The sequence below is a fragment of the Mizuhopecten yessoensis genome, unplaced genomic scaffold, assembly GCF_002113885.1.
Source record: "Mizuhopecten yessoensis strain PY_sf001 unplaced genomic scaffold, ASM211388v2 scaffold1617, whole genome shotgun sequence".
NCBI lineage: Eukaryota > Metazoa > Mollusca > Bivalvia > Pectinida > Pectinidae > Mizuhopecten > Mizuhopecten yessoensis.
In genome coordinates, this window is record NW_018404136.1 from 34,632 (window position 1) to 54,955 (window position 20,324).

The following is a 20,324-nucleotide window of genomic DNA, read 5'->3' on the forward strand; positions in this document are numbered from 1 at the left end:
AAAGTTAAAGTGCTGCAGGGACCTTTCCCATATTTTGAAGTTTTCCCATCATCCCTAGTTATGCATATCAAATTATGGGACTGATTGGAAAACCAAGATGACCAACTGATTGCCATCTTGAGTTTTGAGTGTTAACGTTTTTAGCGCTATTCCTCAGAAATAATTGGAGGGATTTTTCTAAAATTTTACATGTATGTTTCTCGTGGTCCTTATTTATGCATAATAGTTTTTGGGACTGATCGATAACATGTTAAAGCTATTTCTGAAATGTTCTTTTTATTTTGAGCTGATTGGAAAAACAAGATATCCACCCGACAGCTGGCATATTCAATCTAGTTTTTGCTATTTATCAAGAAATACTGCACATATCTTATCAAATTACATATGTTTATTTTCATATGTCATAAATTTTGCTTGTTTCTTTTTGAGAATGATCAGAAAAACAAAAAGGTCAACATGTAGCCATCTTTGATTTTGCCAGTTCCAGTTTGTTATCATTATTTCCCGATAGGTACTGGACAGATCTTTCTCAAATTTCAATTTTAAGGTTCAAGTCGTTACACAGTAATAAATAGGTAAAATGACAACCTTATCTTGACAGAACACTTTCATACACACCAGCATGAAGCTTTGATCAAAAGTTACAAAAGTTAAGATTCATTTATATTTTACATGACTATTTATCCAACAGATAACGTTCAATATTGCATAGAATCTATGAAGATGGTACTTGTACAAGTAGTGGATGCCACGATCCCTATGTGATCTCTCGTTTGATTTTTAGTTGTCAAAAAACATTACAAAAGACATAATGAAAATCACTAACACCAATTTGAGTAAATTCAAGATAAATTTATTATCACACGGCACACATAAAGTTGATAATGAAATAAAAAATGTGTTGAATTCAGTTTCTTTATTAAAATACCATAATATATTGTAAAAATATACAAGAATTATTTCAAAAAATATTAAAAAGTGAAATCTAATTTATTAATGGTAAGACCTAGATATCTGTTCTGCATTTTATTCAAGGGAGATAACAATGTGTATAAGTTAGCAAAATATTTACGAAAGAGTAAAATTATCGAAGTAAAAATTAATTTCAGTGAAAACAAAAGGCCAAGAGGGGAAGTATTGCTCACCTGGATATTTAAGAAATCTTGGTAAAATATTCTCATTTAGCGGCGGGTACTTACGTCAGAAAGGTCAGAGAGTTCCTATTATGTTTCAATCCAAATTTTGCTTAAATCTTTGCTTCATATTTCATTCTTTGCTAACTATAGATGACGTCATAGATATTACATTATATTTCAGTCACATAACTTTCATTGTAAAACTCCATTATCACCAAGAAGTAGTCACCAAATAGCTCTAACGATGGGTTGCCTAGCAGGCCGGAAAATCAGTCAGAAAAAGTATCAATACAGTAATGGAAACCTAATTCCAAAGTTGCTCTCTCCTTATAATCATGTCCATGATTGTAATATATGTATTGTCTGTTATGTTGAGATATACCTCTCAGGTCCATAGTTTATATCAAGTGATCCTGACAACTTCCATAATCCTGTTAGTGTTAGTTGTCATGGTTACTATATATACACATTGTAGTTTGTGTCACACACTGTTGTACTGTAGTAGTTTGACTATGATAAGCCCAAACACTGCCCACAGGACACCATCCCTGTCCACACCAACAGCCAGTGTACCGTTGTAACCGGTGTGTACAATCCTGATGAACTCACCACGCCCACTGATGAGAAGGTCATGTTTGTTGTTACGGTCCCCTATGACTAAGTTACCCACACTGTCATACACAGCACCAAATGTGTTAAATGGTTTACTTGACTTATATGCTGGTTGGTATGTATGTGGGACCATGTTCAAATAGTTCTTTGAAATCTGTGTCCATGACAACAACATGTGGTTTCCCTTCACCACCATCTTGCATACCCCACCCACCAGCCACTGCGACATTGTGAGTGACAGGACACTCAGAGACCCCGTATGATCTACACATTCAGGACTTCCCTGTACCCGAGCTGATGTAGTAAGTACCAATGTACCTTTTGTGGTGATTTTTTAGATTTGTTTTGCCATCCCTACAATAACATAGTTATAAGTTGTGATACACATACACTTTGGTACCTCCGTGGTGTTGAACCGTAATACTAGTCGTCCTGACATGAACTCTGCGATGATGTTTGTCCTGTCACAGACCCACAGTGTGTTGGTTGTGGTTGATAATTTTAGTCTCTGATCTCAGTATTGTGTTACACCTCCTGTATGACTTCCCCAAACACCTTGGTCTGAAGCAACAGGGAATATACTGGACTTGACTTCCTTTCTTCCTGTGGACTTTTGTTTTGTATAGGATGATCCTTGTCCAGTAGATGATCCAACTGACAGATCATGACCTTGTGGCAGTACCCAGGGTAGGTTATACATGGAGAGTAAATGAAAATTGAATTTCACATCCTGTGTCGTAGATTTTTATGGCAGAGCCGCGTTGAAGTGCTATCTTACATTCATGTCAGTGTTAGTTGTCATGGTTACTATATATACACTTTGTGGTTTGTGTCACACACTTCTGTACTGTAGTAATTTGACATTGGTAAGCCCAAACACTGCCCACAGAAACTCCTTACTGTCTACACTAATATCATGTGTCCATTTGCCATCTGTGTGAATGATCCTGAGGAACTCACCACGCCCACTGATGAGTAGGATACGGTTGTTGTCACGGTCCCCTATGACTAGGTTACCAACACTGTCATACACCACAACACAGGGTTTAAATGGTATACCTCCTGACTGTGAGGTTTGGTTGATGTGTATATGGGAGTTTACCATAATATTTAAATAGTTCTTTAAAATCAGTGTCCATGACAAGAATTCTATCCAAATCAGCCACTGCGACATCGTCAGTGACTGGACACTCTGAGATCCTGTATGGTTTACACAATAAGTGTGATGCACGTACCAATGTACCTTCGTGGTAAATCTAGCGATGTGTTTGGTCATCCCCACAATGATATGGTTACTAGCTGTGATACAGATACACTGTGGTTCCTCCCTTGTGCTAAACCTTTGCACCAGCCGACCTGAAACGAGATCACAGATCCACAGTTTGTTGGTTGTTGGTGACAGGCTTATATCTGTGATCTTAGTATGGTGTTGAACCTCCTGCGTTTCTTTTCCCTTCCTGTACAGTGGATTTATGGTGTCACTGTTTAAGAAACTGGCCCACACTTGGCCGTCAGAGGTGGCACATACAGAGGTAATGTCACATTGAGACTTCCACTTCCCCAACACCTTTGTCTCAGAGAACAAGGTATACACTGGACTGGAGACTTCCTTTCCTCCTTTTGATATCTGCTGTGTAGAGGGTACCTAAATCGTTTGGTTTGACCTCTGTTGTATAGAGGGTACCCTTCCTTTTGTTTCTGGTCTCTGTTGTGTAGGGGCTTGTCTTTGTCCAGCAGATGATCCAACTGACCGATCATAACCTCGTAAAGCTTGATCCTGACCTTGACGTGCTGTGATAACTTCTCCCAAAGCTTGTTCAAGGTGACCCTGAGGATTTTTGCTTGGACTGAAGCTAAAAGTACCCATGATAGGTTTTACAGGGATAGTGACTGGAGATTGAGTCTCACACCCTTTATCGTATATTTGTATGTCGGAGCCACGCTGAAGGGCTATCTTACATTCTTGAACCTGATGTTTTAGCTGAGTACTGTACATTTCCAGGTCCTGTTTGTAGGTTTGTAGTAGCTTGGTGTTATCCTCCTCCATTTGTTGAAAGAGAGATAGAGTATGAGCTGTACGCATGCCAAGATCATGTATTAAATTGTTAGTTTATGTATTTAACTGGCGTGACAGTTTTTCGAAGTTGCGGCGTTGTCATTTAGATGTTTATCAGTAGAAGTGATATACTGGTCAATTTGTACAAGGTCTACTTTCTCAGTTTTGTCTATAAAGCTGTGAATGTCCTGTTTAGTTTGATGAGTAATTTCACTAAGGTCACACAAAGGGTGACTCTTATGTACAGTAGATACACACTTGATGCAAACAGGAACTTGTCATTCTTCACAGTATAGGTCCAGTTGTCCCCCTTTGTGGTGTGTACAGGTGAATTGACCTTTGATACGAAAAGGAATCTGAGCTTTGAAAAGGGATGTGGCCATTTTGATAAAATGATGCAAAACCTTTGATTTTTTTTTTTTACTATATGAACTTGATTTCACATTGAAGCTGTTTGTTGCATACTGACAAAACAATCACAAAGAAAAAATGTTTCCATTTTAGGAATACAAATCTGGAGTATTCACAAAGTTCAGAGTGTCCACTAGCATCTATTTTTCTCTAAATCATGTGGTTGACGTTTGGTGGTTCTTGTCCGTTGGGGTTATTATGTTGTAGAATATATTTGTATTTATAGGAACCACATACATTTGTAGTCACGTATAATCACGCACATTGTTTACAATGTCAGGCCGTCCACAGACAACGAACAACAACATAATAAGTGATGTTTTCTGTTTTAAGTTAACGTAGTTGTAGATCTGTTACAATTTGTAAAACACGTAACAGTGAGTTATGATCTACCCGGCCAGATAGCACTATGACAATACAGTCTAGTCGGAGTAAAAGGAATGTGTATTGATTTTCCTAGTCGGGGCAGTATAGGGGTTTACTTATCTAGCAATACTTGTACTAGGTCCTGGTTGTGCGACGTTGCCGACGATCTTCAGAAGTATTAAGCTGATAACATAATTTTATGTATGCATAAGATATGGCAGTCGAGATTTTGTCATGGCCATGTATTAATATTAATTTCACATCTACTGTGGACTACATTAACTTATTAGTTATAATATTGGCATTACATGTTCTAATTATTACACGGGATAAAAGGTGAATGGGTATATTTGTATATCCGCCTCTTTCACCGATACTTGTAAATAGTTCTGTTTCACTCTATATGAGCTATAGTCACCTAGGCCTCGGCCTCTTTTATATTTAAAATGATGACAGGTTACATTTGTACCTCCTTCATTTAGAGGTGAATAATATAAGTATGTAGTTGTTTTGTCTTCTAATATCAACAATTTTCCATGAGACAAATGTTTTCAAATAAAATAAATTATGAAATAAATTATTTCAACTTATATCAATGACTCTGGTTGGCCAAGATGTTAGCGCGGGACAAGGGGTTAGGGGCTTGGAGGGGGGGTCTTAAATGTGGGAGGAAATCGGATAACCCTGAAACACCCCACGTAGTCAGACAGGTGCCCCACGAAACTTTTCATGTTAGAACCCCGGCCACCTTTATTAAAGGAGAGTACATTATCCACTGCACCATCAAACCAACTAATTAAAATGTTTTTTTCTAAAATTGTATATTGTCGTAGTTTTATCTGCTTTTTCCCCTACATAAATGTCTTAAGGAAATCCTGTTTCATCTTCAAAGTCAATTTATTCAAACCAGTTCAAACCCTACATGCTATAGATCCAGAATCTATTTCATAGACAGTATTCAATGATGTTAAGATACATGTAATAATAGCTGGCATTTGCGTTACTGATACAGATTGGCAGATTGGCAGTTAAAACGTTCATCACTTTGACAAAAGATATAAACTTTGACACTTACATTTGAACGGAAATTATCCGGGGCTATCTTATGTACCATTTCACCCTGATTGATTAAAGGGTGAGTAAATATAAGGTCCTTTTTGGACCCGGTATTTTCGGATTTTCATCTCTTTAATTTGTTTAAAGATATTAGGCATGCACAAAACCTAAGGCAAAAGTTTGACCGAAAGTGAGTTTTTGGGGAACCAAAAGGGGTAGGGTAAATCATTAATAATATTTGCTGTTTTCAAAATGAGCTAAAACAACACAAATAATGTTATTTTTGTTTTTGAAAACAATTTGTAAATTAAACAGGTTTATACAAAAGATTCTATCACGATTTGTTTGCAACGCGTGTTTTGATTGGTTACGGACCATGTTCTAATCATGATCAATCGTGTTGAGCTCCACCCATCGCACTTATACCAAGCTCTGTTTCTAACCAAAACAATATGGCGTCAAGCTCGCCTCTTAGCGCTGATAGGCTAGCAGACAATAGAACAGAGAGGACAGATGAAATATATTTGTTAAATAAACAAAAACATAAATAATGAATATTCCTTGTTTTTACCTCCGTTTATTACTGAAACTTTCGTTCCGTCCGTGTGAAGGCATCTATTTCGGTCCGAAATCAAATGAAACATTTTACATTTGTCGTATGCACTTTGCACAAATTGTTTTGTCGATACGTCATATTAGCATGCATACTGACATGGAAATGTAAAGAATTTGTCAATGTTAATCAAAATGTGTAGTATAAACTTTGGTAACACGAACAATTCAAATATTCCGCCTCTTCAACATAGAGATCGAACGTCACCAGCACAGGTCACATAAAACGGTACTTCGTTTTTGTAGCAGGGTCTCAAGTACAAACCAAATTTCATGTTCTTATCGCCAGTATATTTAGCCACTCAAAACAACGTACTATCCCCTAAATGAAAACAGATAGAAATGTAATCGTCACTTAAAGATTGTTTATATAAACAGAAGATTAAGTCAGGTCATTTTTTTCTACCTTATATTTTGAGTTGAAATTTACAACTTTACTTATTAGAGGATACTAACATAGAATGCATATTCACTACACTCTATTTTTTGTTTTATACTGAGTTATGGTTTCTGAACATATCTCAAACATGACAATTTCAAATGCCTCTCTATCTTTAGTGAATACAAAGGTGCAGGACACCAAAGTTTTGCTGTGATGGAAGGCTATAAAATTTGTTCAAACGAATTACCTTCACCTTAATTCAAGGTCACAGTGGTCAAATGTGTTAATCAGCTTGAATGTCTATTTTATAGGAAAGAAACATAGGGTAATAATGTTTGACTAGTAATATACTGAGCTATCACGTTTATTCAGATGAAGGACCTTTAAGCGTGTTTTCTGATTAATCAAGAGAGTAAATTTCTTGATATTTGGTAATTGATGGTGCAAAATGATAAGAAGTGTTGGTTCTCAAAAAGGATTGATATGTTATTTCAAAGTGTGATATAAATTTTTCATATTTTGCTCCTATGAGTGGAGAGCGTTGTGGTTCTGTTGTCACTACCCGAGTTATCGATGTGAATAGTTGTCATTACTTGGATTTACATGCTGGAAGTCAGTGATGAAGCAGAAGACGCTTACCTTCTGTAACACCTGGTCCTTTTCTTCTTGTACTTTGTCCAAGGTCTTCATGTAAATCTTTCTTTTGTTCATATTTTGCCATAATTTTATCGATTTCTGGTTCGAATTTTTTTTTTTTTTGACACTTCGGTATTCTCTTGTTTTTTTACTTGACCAACCCACTCCGATCACTAGATTAGTAAAATCGCTTTAAATCTTCAAACAACCCAGCGGGAGTAAAATAAACAAAGGATTAGAATCACTGGAAATAGTGGAACACAGCATCTGATGTTTGTTTTTATATATTATAGTTTAATATACAACACTACACCGTTCTAATCAATATTCACTTACAAGGTCTGACAATTGTAAGTGACAAATAGAATAAAATATCCCCATGAAAAAGTTGCTCACAGACACATAAGATAAAGTTGACCACATCAATCAATAGGCAATCCACTTTATAATGTTGATTATTGAAGCATCAAACTCATTTTTCATTACATAGTTTTCCAAGGAACCACGAAACCTTGGTAATACTATTACATATAAAGGATTTCGGGACACAGGACTGTTAAGCTTGTGAAATAAAAACCATGACCTATTTTTAAGGTCACACAGGTGAAATATATATTGATATCTTCATAGAATGCTCCAATTAACATCAGACTCAGCGCAATACTATACACATGGAATTAAAACATAAGGAAAAACACACCTCATATTTATGTTACAACATTATTTATTTCGATGTTTAAGCTTAAAAAGACATTAACTTAAGAATAGGGTTTCGGGTGCGACGATTCAATAGTATTTGAGGATGAATAGTTTTTCCAATTAAAGTCAACCCTATTTTCAATCTTTAAACATGTTTTTGTTCTGATGAGATAGTAACTGAATTTCTATTGTAAAATCATTTTTTTCTATGATTATAGCCATTTCCAATAATAATGATATATATATATATTAGATAATAAATAAATAAGTCCTTGCGAAGGAAAATATAGAATAAAAACAAATTTTTCAGATCGTCCGCTATATATATATATATATATATATTCAGCCATAAAAAAGTTCTGTATACATTCNAGGTCCATGGTATATGTCTTATGTTGACACTCAAGTGAACTTGACAACTTCCATATCCTGTCAGTGTTAGTTGTCATGGTAACTAGATTTACACTATGTATTTTGTCAGGATGTTACACATTGTTGTACTGTAGTAGTTTGACATTTGAATACCCAATCACTGCTCATAGGATATCCCCCCTGTCAATACCAACAGACCAACACCTCCAGAAGTTAGCTGAAAAGGCCATGACAAACAAATATAAAACCATTTACATGATATCTGTATATTGATATAGTATCACTTGTCCCACAGTATGGTAAAGAAACAGAAAGTAATTAATGACAGAAAAGATCCTGAGTAAGTAGGTGATCGGGCTATCCCCTTCCGAAAATAACTTGCTCGGATATCTACCAGCACTTAAGTGGGGTTTTCTTTTACGTTTTTGCAACAGCTGGAAGCCAGATCGAGGTAAAGGCCAAGAGAAATGTAAAGTTCGGGACTCGGAGTCAAAGCCTCAAGTTTGATTTATAATTGTCTACATACATGAATGAATTTTTGTGTCCTCGTACATGTATAGCTAGCCGTACGTGTTCTTATTCACCAAATTGAGTTTGATATGATAAATGATTTGTTGTCGATTTAGAGGAGCGAACTCAAACATAAGTGGTGTTATAGATTAGAGATAAAGGTCATGGTGTACCGGTTATCTATAGATCAGTATACTACATGTAATATACATCCCCTAACGTGTGATGTTGTCCTTTGTCAAAGTGGGTCATTATAAAGGACACATGTCAATTTTTCGACAAATATATAAATAGTTTGGTTACAGTCTCTATTTCTCGGTCATGGCCATGGATTGTACTTTTATGCCTAAATAAAGTCGTTGAGAAGTATTAAATGTTTGTCTTTCTGTCCACCTGTATGACATCTTTGTTAGTTTTAGACGTTGCGTTGGATTACATCTATACTAGGTCGTCCTTGGTTTTAATTTGAGTTAGCTTTATTTCTATGATTCTGCATGTCAAACTGTCATCAACTATTTTTCAACGAACAGCGACATATATGTATGTTTAACCCTCACCGCAAACGGGACAGGGGATAAGGTGATGTTCGTCCTCGATGATGTCTGGAACATATCCCCCACATTATTTTACCTTTTATTATCAAATCGGATATGCTGGTACATCACTGTACCTGTGACCTACATCTTGACCTTATTCAAGTGCAAAATATGTGCGATACCGTTTGTGTAGTCATATATCCTTCATTATTTCAACTGCGATCTTCATAGTTGGTATGCTGATACATCTTGGGGAGGAGGAGTTTTCTCGTTTAATAAGCCTGTTGCGATGAATGTAATTGCATTTTTTATGCATTATAAAAAAGCCCAGCTAGTGATAAATGATTCAAGTTTCCCCTATGTGTGCAAACTCATAGATCAGAGAAATGTGTGCAATTTGCTCATTATCTAACAATCTGTCATGGAAAAAAAACCTACACTGTAGTTTTTGTCTAATATGCCACACAACATCAACAGATACAGTTTTATATTTGTCTGATTGGGCTTCTAAGGTTTCACATAAAAGTGCAAAATGGTGATCTTTTGAGAAATTATCCGAAGTATTTAGTAAATGTCAGATGCGAAAACCTTTCATATTTAGCAATGATAATAATGGCTGGTTTTTGGGACGGGTTCCTTGTTTGCTAGGAACGACGTTGTTACAATTAGCACTATTCCATACTATTTCAGCTGATGCTTGTGCATAACGTCTCCGTCTCCAAGTTACAACTAGCATCACCGATGAATCTCAAAAGAACGAAACATATCGTATGATTCAGTGTAATTCATTTTGGCTTACTCTGTCTATTATCAACTTTTAAAGGTGTAATCACCTGTGTGCATGGGATGCCGTTCATCTTTCAAGATACAAGGTGGCATACTCTGCTGGTGGAATTTTCAGTCCCCGAGGTTTGCTGTTACTTTGATGGCCACAGTTACTTTCTTGAGAGGTGGTACGGATAATAAATGTCACGCTTTATAGATTATTAATTTGAAATCAATCAGTACTTCCCTATATTTCTAAATTCAAAAATTAAGGAAATTACGCACCTCTCCTCTGTTTTAACTGTAGTTTTGACAATTTCGATTTCTAGCTTGCTGGCCACTAGCAACAGCTGCATAATACATTATAACGTATTAATGGCATACTGCATTAACTACAAAATTCTCGTAAGTTTTGAGTAAAAAATAATGTTAAAGCACCTGCTCTTCTGTTTTGGCCCCTACGAACAGCTGCATGATGCAGTATAATTCATTATTGGCATGCTGTATCTCTTATAAAATTTTAAAGGTACAATTACCTGTGTGTATACAATTACCTGTGTGTATACAATTATCTGTGTGTAATACAATTACCTGTGTGTATACAATTACCAGTGTGTATACAATTACCTGTGTGTATACAATTATCTGTGTGTAATACAATTACCTGTGTGTATATAATTACCTGTGTGTATACAATTACCTGTGTGTGTATGTTACGGTCATCTCTCAACATCGAGTGGTATGACGTGTAAATGATTGATGATATGCTTACATCATTATTAGAGATTCTATATATAGAATAACATTAGAAGTGTTGTTATGATGTAAAATGACGTTTGTTAAACTTTTAAGCGTAAACCTTTCACCTTCTTGAATGTACTCACCCAATGGCCCTGTAGTCGTCATATATTCGTATCTAAAACAAATCCATATTTTGTATTAACTGTAATATATTAAAATTAATTCCTTTCTGGATTAATTTCTGCTCAATCTAAACGATGTTTTATTTTTTCGGTACATTCTTTACAACTGCATACTGCGGAGGCTCGGTAGTCTAGTGGTAGGGTGCCAGGCTCGTGACCGAAGGATTACGGGTTCGAGTCATGTCACAGCACTGGGTTGTATTTTTGAACAAAGAAACTTTAACTTTACTCCGCTTGTTTCATTCTAATCAGTTGTAAATGAGTACGTGGTTGAGCAGTGGTAGAATTGTTGAATGCTAGCTGTGAGTGCCGAAATGGCAGCACCGGCTGTATGCTCCCGAGGGAGTTGAGAAATATATTGACTGGTTGGAAAGGCCCTATAACGTTTATTGAAAGCCGACGAAGTCGAAAGTGAAATTGTGGCAAACAATTTCTTTATGATTTAAGTTTGAATGGTAAATTTGAAAATATTCGATTGGACAAAATGAGTTGTCGTGATTTGTAATCGGTCATCGTATGTTATGTTTCTGCGCGGACTGGTTGAAATTTGCACAGCAGTGAATCACTAGTAAGTTATTAGGTAAATGTTTTGTGACTAACCTATGAAAGACTGTTAAAATTGATATAAGTAATGGTAGGCCTATACTTAATTACTTGAATCATGTGTGTCACCAGTGATAGGGCTCGACATTGGAGATGCTGATGCCCTACAATAATTACGGTGTCCGTCTGTCCTTCCATCTGTCCTCTATCTAGCTGTCCAACAATGTTTTCATTTTCAGAGATTATCTTAATCCAAGAGAACATTTTGAAATCTGCAAACACTGTGATATGCAGATTAAGAAAGTTCGGTCGGGCACGTGGCGGCCCGGTTCCTTGCTGACCTGCTTTTGAAGAGCTGTTAAAAAGCCGACGGCTTATTTTGTCATGACCCGTACCTTTGCCAGCTGACAGCGATTTCGAAATATCTACAATTTCCGAAATTGTAAAAATAATTCTTCTAGGTTGGAATGCTTGAAATTGATACAAAGCTGTTATTTTGTATATGAGATTTGTTTTCATATTAACTTCTTATTTGTTTATGGTTTTAATGAGCTGGTTATTGAATTTCTATTATCTCGTTTCTGTTTTCTTTTAAATTTGAACAATTTCAAATAATTGTGAGATATGATGTCTGTTGAACTGATTCACTATGCAGGTCAATAATATATGTCCGGGTTGAAGATCAAGTCAGCTTTGTATTATCCAAACATGTTTTCATGGTTACGATATAATGCATTGTTGTTTGTCCAGCGCAATGTTGTACTGTAGTAGTTTGACATTGTTAAGCCCAAACAAAGCCCAGAGCACACCCTCCCTATCTACACTAACAGCAATTGTTCTGAAGTTGTCAGTGTGTATGATCCTGAGGAATTCACCACGCCCACTGTTGAGTAGAATACGTTTGTTGTCACGGTCCCCTATGACTAGGTTACCCACACTGCCATACACCACACCATGGGGGTGAATTAGCTCACATCCTGACTGTGATGTTGGTTGACGTGTATGTGGGACTTCGCCACCATACACAAAAAGTTTCTTAAAATATGTGTCCATGACAACAACATATGGTTTCCCTTCACCAACATCATGTATACTATCCCGGTAAGTCACTGCGACATTGTGGGTAAGAGGACACTCTGATATACTGTGTGGTGTACACACTAATGGTCTCCCAGCCCCTACAGCCAATGTATTATGTACCAATAAATCTTTTGTGGAAAACTTTGAGATTTGTTTGGCCATACCCACTATGACATGGGTACTAACTGTAACGCAGAGACACTGTTGTAACTCCCTGGTACTGAATCTGTATAAAAGTCGTACTGACTCAAGCTAGTCCACACGTGTCCTTCAGTTGTTGTACATACATATCATATAAAACATGGAGACTCCCACTCCCACAATACCTTGGTCTGAGGCAACAATGTATATACTGGACTGGACAAGTCCTTTCATTCTGAATTTTGTTGTGTTCTTTGGTCCTGACTGTTGTGTATGAGCTGGTTCTTGTCCAGCAGATGATCCAACTGACAGATTATGGCCTAGCAGGGTTTGACCTTGACCTTGACCTGAGGTATTAACTTCTCCCAAAGTTTGTTTCAGGTGACCCTGTGGATTTTGCCTTGGAGTGAAACTAGAAGTACGTAGGGTAGGATTTACGGGGAGAGTGACTGAAGATTGAATTTCATATCTTTTGTTGCAGATTTGTATATAAGAGCCCCGCTGAAGGGTTATTTTACATTCTTAACCAGATATATTCCCGTCTCATATACATATTGTTTTTCCCTTATAAATGTCTGCTTACTAGGATTTCAGTATCGTGATTCAAATGAGAGATTTATGTTCCCTTATGAAAAAAACCCATCATCTTCATCAGATCCCAAAAGGTATAGCTCAGATGAGTGGAATGCTTATCCTAATGGTAAAACATACAAAATCCGTATAACACTTTAATTTTAAAATCCTGCGCACGCAGGAGCCGGTTCGTTTGAACTTATACGTATTGCATTGTTAATGATATTTACAACACAATCTGACACAAGTAACACAATATAAATTAAAACATGCCTTTTCTCCAATACACTGTTCTTTATCAATAGGTTGTTCTGCAAGATATTAAATTCGAGTGACAGATAGTAACAAAGTAGCAGGCAGGAATAGAAAGACAGACGGTCCACAAGCGGGCAGACAAGAATAAAGGGAAGGGGTTACATAAAGATAGAGGATAGAGAGGAAGGTCAAGTAATCAGGCAGAGAGACAAGTACGGCTTTGGATGGTGGCCAATATTTCCGCCTGGATGGCTCAAGTAAGTACCTGTCACAACTCAGACATAACTTATACTTAGTACCACTCTGGCTAGTGGCTGATGGTTCTGACTGAGTGTCTGTCACAACTCAGACCCAAACGAACACTAAGTACCGCTCTAGAAAGAAGCCGATCTTTCTTCCCGGTTGGCTCAAATAAATACCTGTCATAGCAGAGTATTTTTAAAAAGATCTAAGAACTTTTTTACATATCCATCAAATGAATTTGGACACAAACTATCACTTACACACAAAAGCGTGGGTTTATTATTATCATCATCATAATTATCATCTTCATGTATACATAATCAGGGCTGTCAAGTTTGAGTTATTGTTTTACGATTGAAAGCCATTGCTGTTGTCCGAGTTGTCAATGCAATTATTGTAAGCTTTAGATGACAGTAGATGTATCAAATTGGACCATGGAGTCAGGTAAATATTAGCTGGTGCTCAGGAGTTCGGTTCGATCAATAGATAATCGCGAAGATGTTGATGATATTTTATTATTTGAAAACATCCTAAATATCAAACTGCTGATTTTCAGCTTTTCGCCTAGTAGCAGACAGAAGGCAATCTTAAATTTTCAGAATTGAAGTTTGTTAGTGCTATTTCTCAGAACGTATTGAAAGGATCTTACTCAAATATCTCATGAAGGTTTCTCATTGTCTCGAGTTATGCATATCGAGCTGTGGGACTGATTGGAAAACCAAGATGGCCAACTTGTTATCATCTTGATTTTTTAGTGTAGAAGATTGATAGCGCTAACAAACTTCAACTCTGAAAATTTAAGATGGCCCCCTGTCGGCCATCTTTGTTTTTTATCAGTCCCAAGTTCCATATTCATGAAAAGGGATCATGGATGCTGATACTTTCAATAGCACGTCACATCAAAATGTATTTTAAATAGATTTTATCCTGAATGGGCAGACTTCAGTACTTTATGACGAAAATAACCGCAAATTAAGTACAAGACAACTTTACCGTCTCCTTTTAAAACACATTATATATTCTATACTTTAAAAAGACAATGATATGCTTTTATCAGCTGTGTTTTTAATATATATATATAACATTATCAACGATGCTATGACATCTTTGGTAAGTTTTATTTACTGTACTATAATCATCTTTGGTAATTTTATTATGCTTAGCTATAATCATCTTTGGTAAGTGTCATTATGCAGTAACATAATCATATGTGGTAAGTTTCATTATGCTGTACTATAATCATCTTTGGTAAGTGTCATTATGCAGTAACATAATCATATGTGGTAAGTGTCATTATGCTGTAACATAATCATCTTTGTTAAGTGTCATTATGCAGTAACATAATCATATGTGGTAAGTTTCATTATGCTGTACTATAATCATCTTTGGTAAGTGTCATTATGCAGTAACATAATCATATGTGGTAAGTGTCATTATGCTGTAACATAATCATCTTTGTTAAGTGTCATTATGCAGTAACATAATCATATGTGGTAAGTTTCATTATGCTGTACTATAATCATCTTTGGTAAGTGTCATTATGCAGTAACATAATCATATGTGGTAAGTGTCATTATGCTGTAACATAATCATCTTTGGTAAGTGTCATTATGCTGTAACATAATCATATGTGGTAAGTTTCATTATGCTGTAACATAATCATCCTTGGTAAGTTTCATTATGCTGTAACATAATCATCTTTGGTAAATTTCATTATGCTGTAACATAATCATCTTTGGTAAGTGTCATTATGCTGTAACATAATCAAATGTGGTAAGTATCATTATGCTGTAACATAATCATCTTTGGTAAGCGTCATTATGCTGTAACATAATCATCTTTGGTAAGTGTCATTATGCTGTAACATAATCATCTTTGGTAAGTGTCATTATGTTGTAACATAATCATCCTTGGTAAGTTTTGATTTTGCTGTAACATAAGCAACTTTGGTAAGTTGCAGTATGCTGTAAAATAATCATCTTTTAAAATTGTATCCTATAAGCAAGGCTGAAAGTTGGAGTGTTTTTAAATGCAAATTAAACGCAAATACTCGCAACGGCAAACCCTTTCAAATGACATGGGATCACATAACATACTGTACGTGATGGGTACTTAATAGAAGCGGCCATCAAACACATTTTAAATGATTTGTTGGTCCTAAAACTGCTCATCTTCAATGCTAAACAGCATGTCGTGAGTTTTAAATTTAAGACGTGAAATCCAAGAAAATACACACATAATATATCTTGTTTGAAGCATATACAAACATTATATACATGTAGTTTTTTTTAAATGGCTGAAGTACCCATTTTAGAAGTGATCTGATAGCACTAGGCTTATTAGTTTGAGCTGATTGGAAATAAAGGATATCCACCAGAGAGCCATTTTCAGTTTTGACAGTTCAATGTTGTTTTTACTATTTCTCACAAAGTACTGCACAGATCTGATCTTTCATATGTTTATTTTGAATTTTGAGGATAATCAGAAAATGAAAATGGTCAACCAGTATCAATCCTTAATTTTTACAGTTCCAGTTTATTATCACGATTTCCCAACAAGAGTTACATCAATATGCATTTACATTTTACATGACCAATTATTAAACAGTTCAGAGTAAAGAAAAGAATCAATCTTACATAGAAACTTTTAAGAGGGTATGATTGTGGGTGCAGATATTTCTATAGGATCCCATGTGTGCTTGTTGGCCCAAAAAATATTACAAAAGACGAAATAATAATCAGTAACACCGTTTTCAGTTCATTCAATATGATTTTATTACCACAAATCACACATAGAATTGCGATAAAGAAATATCAATCACCAATGAGTTGAATTCAGTTTATTTTTATTAAAACACATCACTTTGATTGTGAATTATTCAAAAATTGTTTAAAAACCCATTTAAAGGAGTAAGCTATCATTTGTTAATACAATGAATTAGATATTTGTTCTGCATTTTTATTCAATGGAGATAGGAATGTCTGTAGCAAAACATCTACAAAAGAGGAATTAATTTCAGTGAAAACAAAAGGTCAAGAGGGCAAGTATTGTCCAAACGGATATTTAAGAAATTTTGGTAAAATATTCCTATTAAGCAACAGGTAGTTACATCAGATAAAAATAAAAATCTTGCTTAATTTTTGCTTCATATCTAAGGCTAATTATATATGACGTCATAGGTATTAAATTTGATTAAAGTCACATAACTTTCATCACCATGAAGCAGTCAACAAATAGCTCTAACGACGAGTTGCCTAGCAGGCCGAAAGTAACGTCAGAAGCTGTATCATTACAGATACGGATCTACCAATAGATTTATTTCCAATAATTGCTATATATATTGTCTGTTGTGTTCGTACACTTCTCAGGTCCGTAGTTTTTATCTGGTGTTAAGGTTTATCAAGTGATTCTTCAAGTGATTTTTCAAGTGACAACTTCTATTATCCTATTAATGTTAGTTGTCATAGTTACTAGATAAACGCATGGTATTTTTTCCAGATGTCACACACTGATGTACTGTAGTAGTTTGACACCTTCATCTTCAGACGCTGCCCACAGGACATCCTCCTTGTCTACACCAACAGCCTGTGTGCAGAAACTGTCATGTGTGTGTATGATCCTGAGTAACTCACCACGATAACTGGTGATTAGGATACTGTTGTTGTCCGCTATGACTAGGTTACCCACACTGTCATACACAACACCAAAGGGGTTTAACGGTCCACCTTCTGACTGTGATGCTGATTGATGTGTATGTTGGACTTCACCACCATATACATATAGTTTCTTGAAATCTATGTCCATGATAACAACATGTGGTTTCCCTTCACCACCATCATGTCTATTATCCCAGTCGGCAACTGTGACATTGTGAGTGACCGGGCACTCTGAGATCCTGTATGGTGTACACACTAATGGCTTCCCAGTCCCCGCTGTCAAAGAAGTACGTACCAATTTACCTTTTGTGGTAAATTTTGAGATGTGTTCGGACATCCCCACAATGACATGGTTACTAGCTGTGATACAGAGACACTCTGGTTCCTCCTTTGTGCTGAATCTTTGCACAAGTCGTCCTGCCACAAGCTCTGTGATGTTGTTTCCCTTGTCACAGACCCATAACGCGTTGGCTGTGGGTGATAGGCTTATGTCTGTGATCCTGGTATTGTGTTGAACCACCTGTACAACTGTGCCATTCCTGTCCAGAAGCGTTAAGATGTCACTGTTACGGAAACTGGTCCACACCTGGCCATCAGTGGTTGGACATACAGAAGTAATGTAGCATTGGGACTCCCACTCCTCCAATATCACGGCCTCATAAAACAAGGCATATAATGGACTGGATACTTGCTGTGTTCCTTTTGATCTTCTTTTTGATCTTTGTTTTGTAGAGTGTTTCCTTCCTTTTGATTCTGACCTCTGTTGTGTAGGATATGGTCTTTGTTCAGCAGACGATCCAACTAACCGATCTTGACCTTTTAAGGCCTGACTTTGACCTTGACCTAATGTGTTAACTTCTCCCATAGCTTGTTCAAGGGAACCCTGAGGATTTTGGTTTGGAGTGAAGCTAGCAGTACCCGTGGTAGGTTCTACAGGGAGAGTGACAGTAGATTGAATATCATGTCCTGTGTCGTAGATATGTATGTCAGAGCCGCGCTGAAGGGTAATTTTACATTCTTTTACCTGTTGTTTTAGCTGAGTGTTGTACATTTCCAGGTCCTGTTTGTACGTTTGTAGTAGCTTGGTGTTATCCTCCTCCATTTGTTTATAGAGAGACAGAGTCTGAGCTGCTAGCAGGTCCAGATCTTCTATTAATTTGTTTGTTTGTATCTTTACCTGTTTGGAAAGTTTGTCAAATATGCTAGCATTGTCCTTTAGTTGTTCATCAGTAGAAGTGATGTACTGGTCGATTTGTACAAGGTCCACTTTCTCAGTTTTGTCTATGAAGCTTTGAATGTCTTGTTTAGTTTGAGGAGTAATTTCACTAAGGTCACACAAAGGGTGACTCTTATGTACAGTAGATACACACTTGATGCAAACAGGAACTTGACATTCTTCACAGTAATGGTCTAGTTGTCTCCGCCTGTGGTGTGTACAGGTGGTTTGACCTTTGGTACGGAAAGGAATCTGAGCTTTGTATTTGGATGTAGCCATAATGATAAAATGATGCAAAACCGTTGATATTCTTTTACTATAGGAAGTTGATTTCACAATGAAGCAGTTTGTTCCATACTGTCAAAACAATCACAAAGAAAAAAATGTTTCCATTACACGAATAAAAAAACTGGAGTATTCACAAAGTCCTGAGTGTCCACTGAAATATGCTTTTCTCTAACTCCTGTGGTTGATGTTAGTGGTTTTTGTACGTTTGGCTAAATATTTTGTAGAATATATTGTATGTATAGGAACCACAGTAAATTTGTAGTCACGTATAACCACTCACATTGTTTACAATGTCAGTTCGTCCGCAGACAACGAACAACACATTTTGATAGTCACATCTATCAAAGCAGATTATGTCAAAACATAATAATAGAAGTTCGCTGTTATAAGTTAATGTCTGGTTAGATCTGTTAAAATTTGTGAATCACATAACAATGTTTACCCTGTCAGAAGTTTGGTGTTTGATGATCCACCGGCCAGACAGTACTATGATAATACAATCTAGCCAGGTATGAGTGTGTATTAATCTCACTAGCGTGACGTTAGCGGTCTATTTATAGGGGTGGTGTATCATGGGGATTTAATCGATAAGTGTGCAGCAGTACGTGTACTATTTCCTTGTTGTGCGACGTTGCCGACGATCTGCAGAAGTGACCAGCTGACAGAATGTGATTGTTAACTTGAAATACGTAAGGTAGCAGCCAAGACTTTGTCATGGCTGTGGACGTTTAAATTTCAGGTCTGCTGTGGTCTACATTAACATCAATAATTAGATATAATATAGCGTACAGACATTAGATGTACTGCTAATGTGTCAACCTATTTCACCATTACTTGTCTATAGTTCTGTTTCACGCCATATCTGTGAAGTGAGGTAACATTGTGTGTTTACAAATATACACATAATAATGTTTCTAAGTCCTATGCATAGTGTTCCAATATACAAAATAAAAACAGCGACAAATTCTTTTTATATCTAGAAATGATGACAAATTACCTCCTTGATTTAGATTTATAGGTGAACTAACTTTGGTGTGTTGTATTTCTACCGAGCTTGTAATACCAAAACAAAAATTTAAATTTTTTATCAACAAATTTTATTGACAATGAGTATAATGCTTTCTCTAATCTATTAAAAACCGAGAATGTTTTTCTTGTAAGATTGATTTTTTTACAACAATGATGAGATATGCATTTCAACTTATGTTAATCACTCTGGTTGGCGCTTTCAATGTCAAAACACCGCCCACCTTGGTG

At 36.2% G+C, this 20,324-nt stretch overlaps 1 protein-coding gene across 1 annotated transcript; it reads right to left on the reverse strand.

Moving 5' to 3' along the window:
• Nucleotides 1–16,806: 16,806 nt before the first annotated feature.
• Nucleotides 16,807–19,539, reverse strand: LOC110466226. The gene has a single exon (XM_021522617.1). It carries the CDS (start codon nt 19,056–19,058, stop codon nt 17,409–17,411), a length of 1,650 nt encoding a protein of 549 aa, XP_021378292.1. The 5' UTR covers nt 19,059–19,539; the 3' UTR covers nt 16,807–17,408.
• Nucleotides 19,540–20,324: the final 785 nt, after the last annotated feature.

What these genes read in the sequence shown, in the direction of transcription:
- LOC110466226 (XM_021522617.1), bottom strand. Translation starts at nt 19,058, where the DNA reads ATGGCTACATCCAAATACAAAGCTCAGATTCCTTTCCGTACCAAAGGT.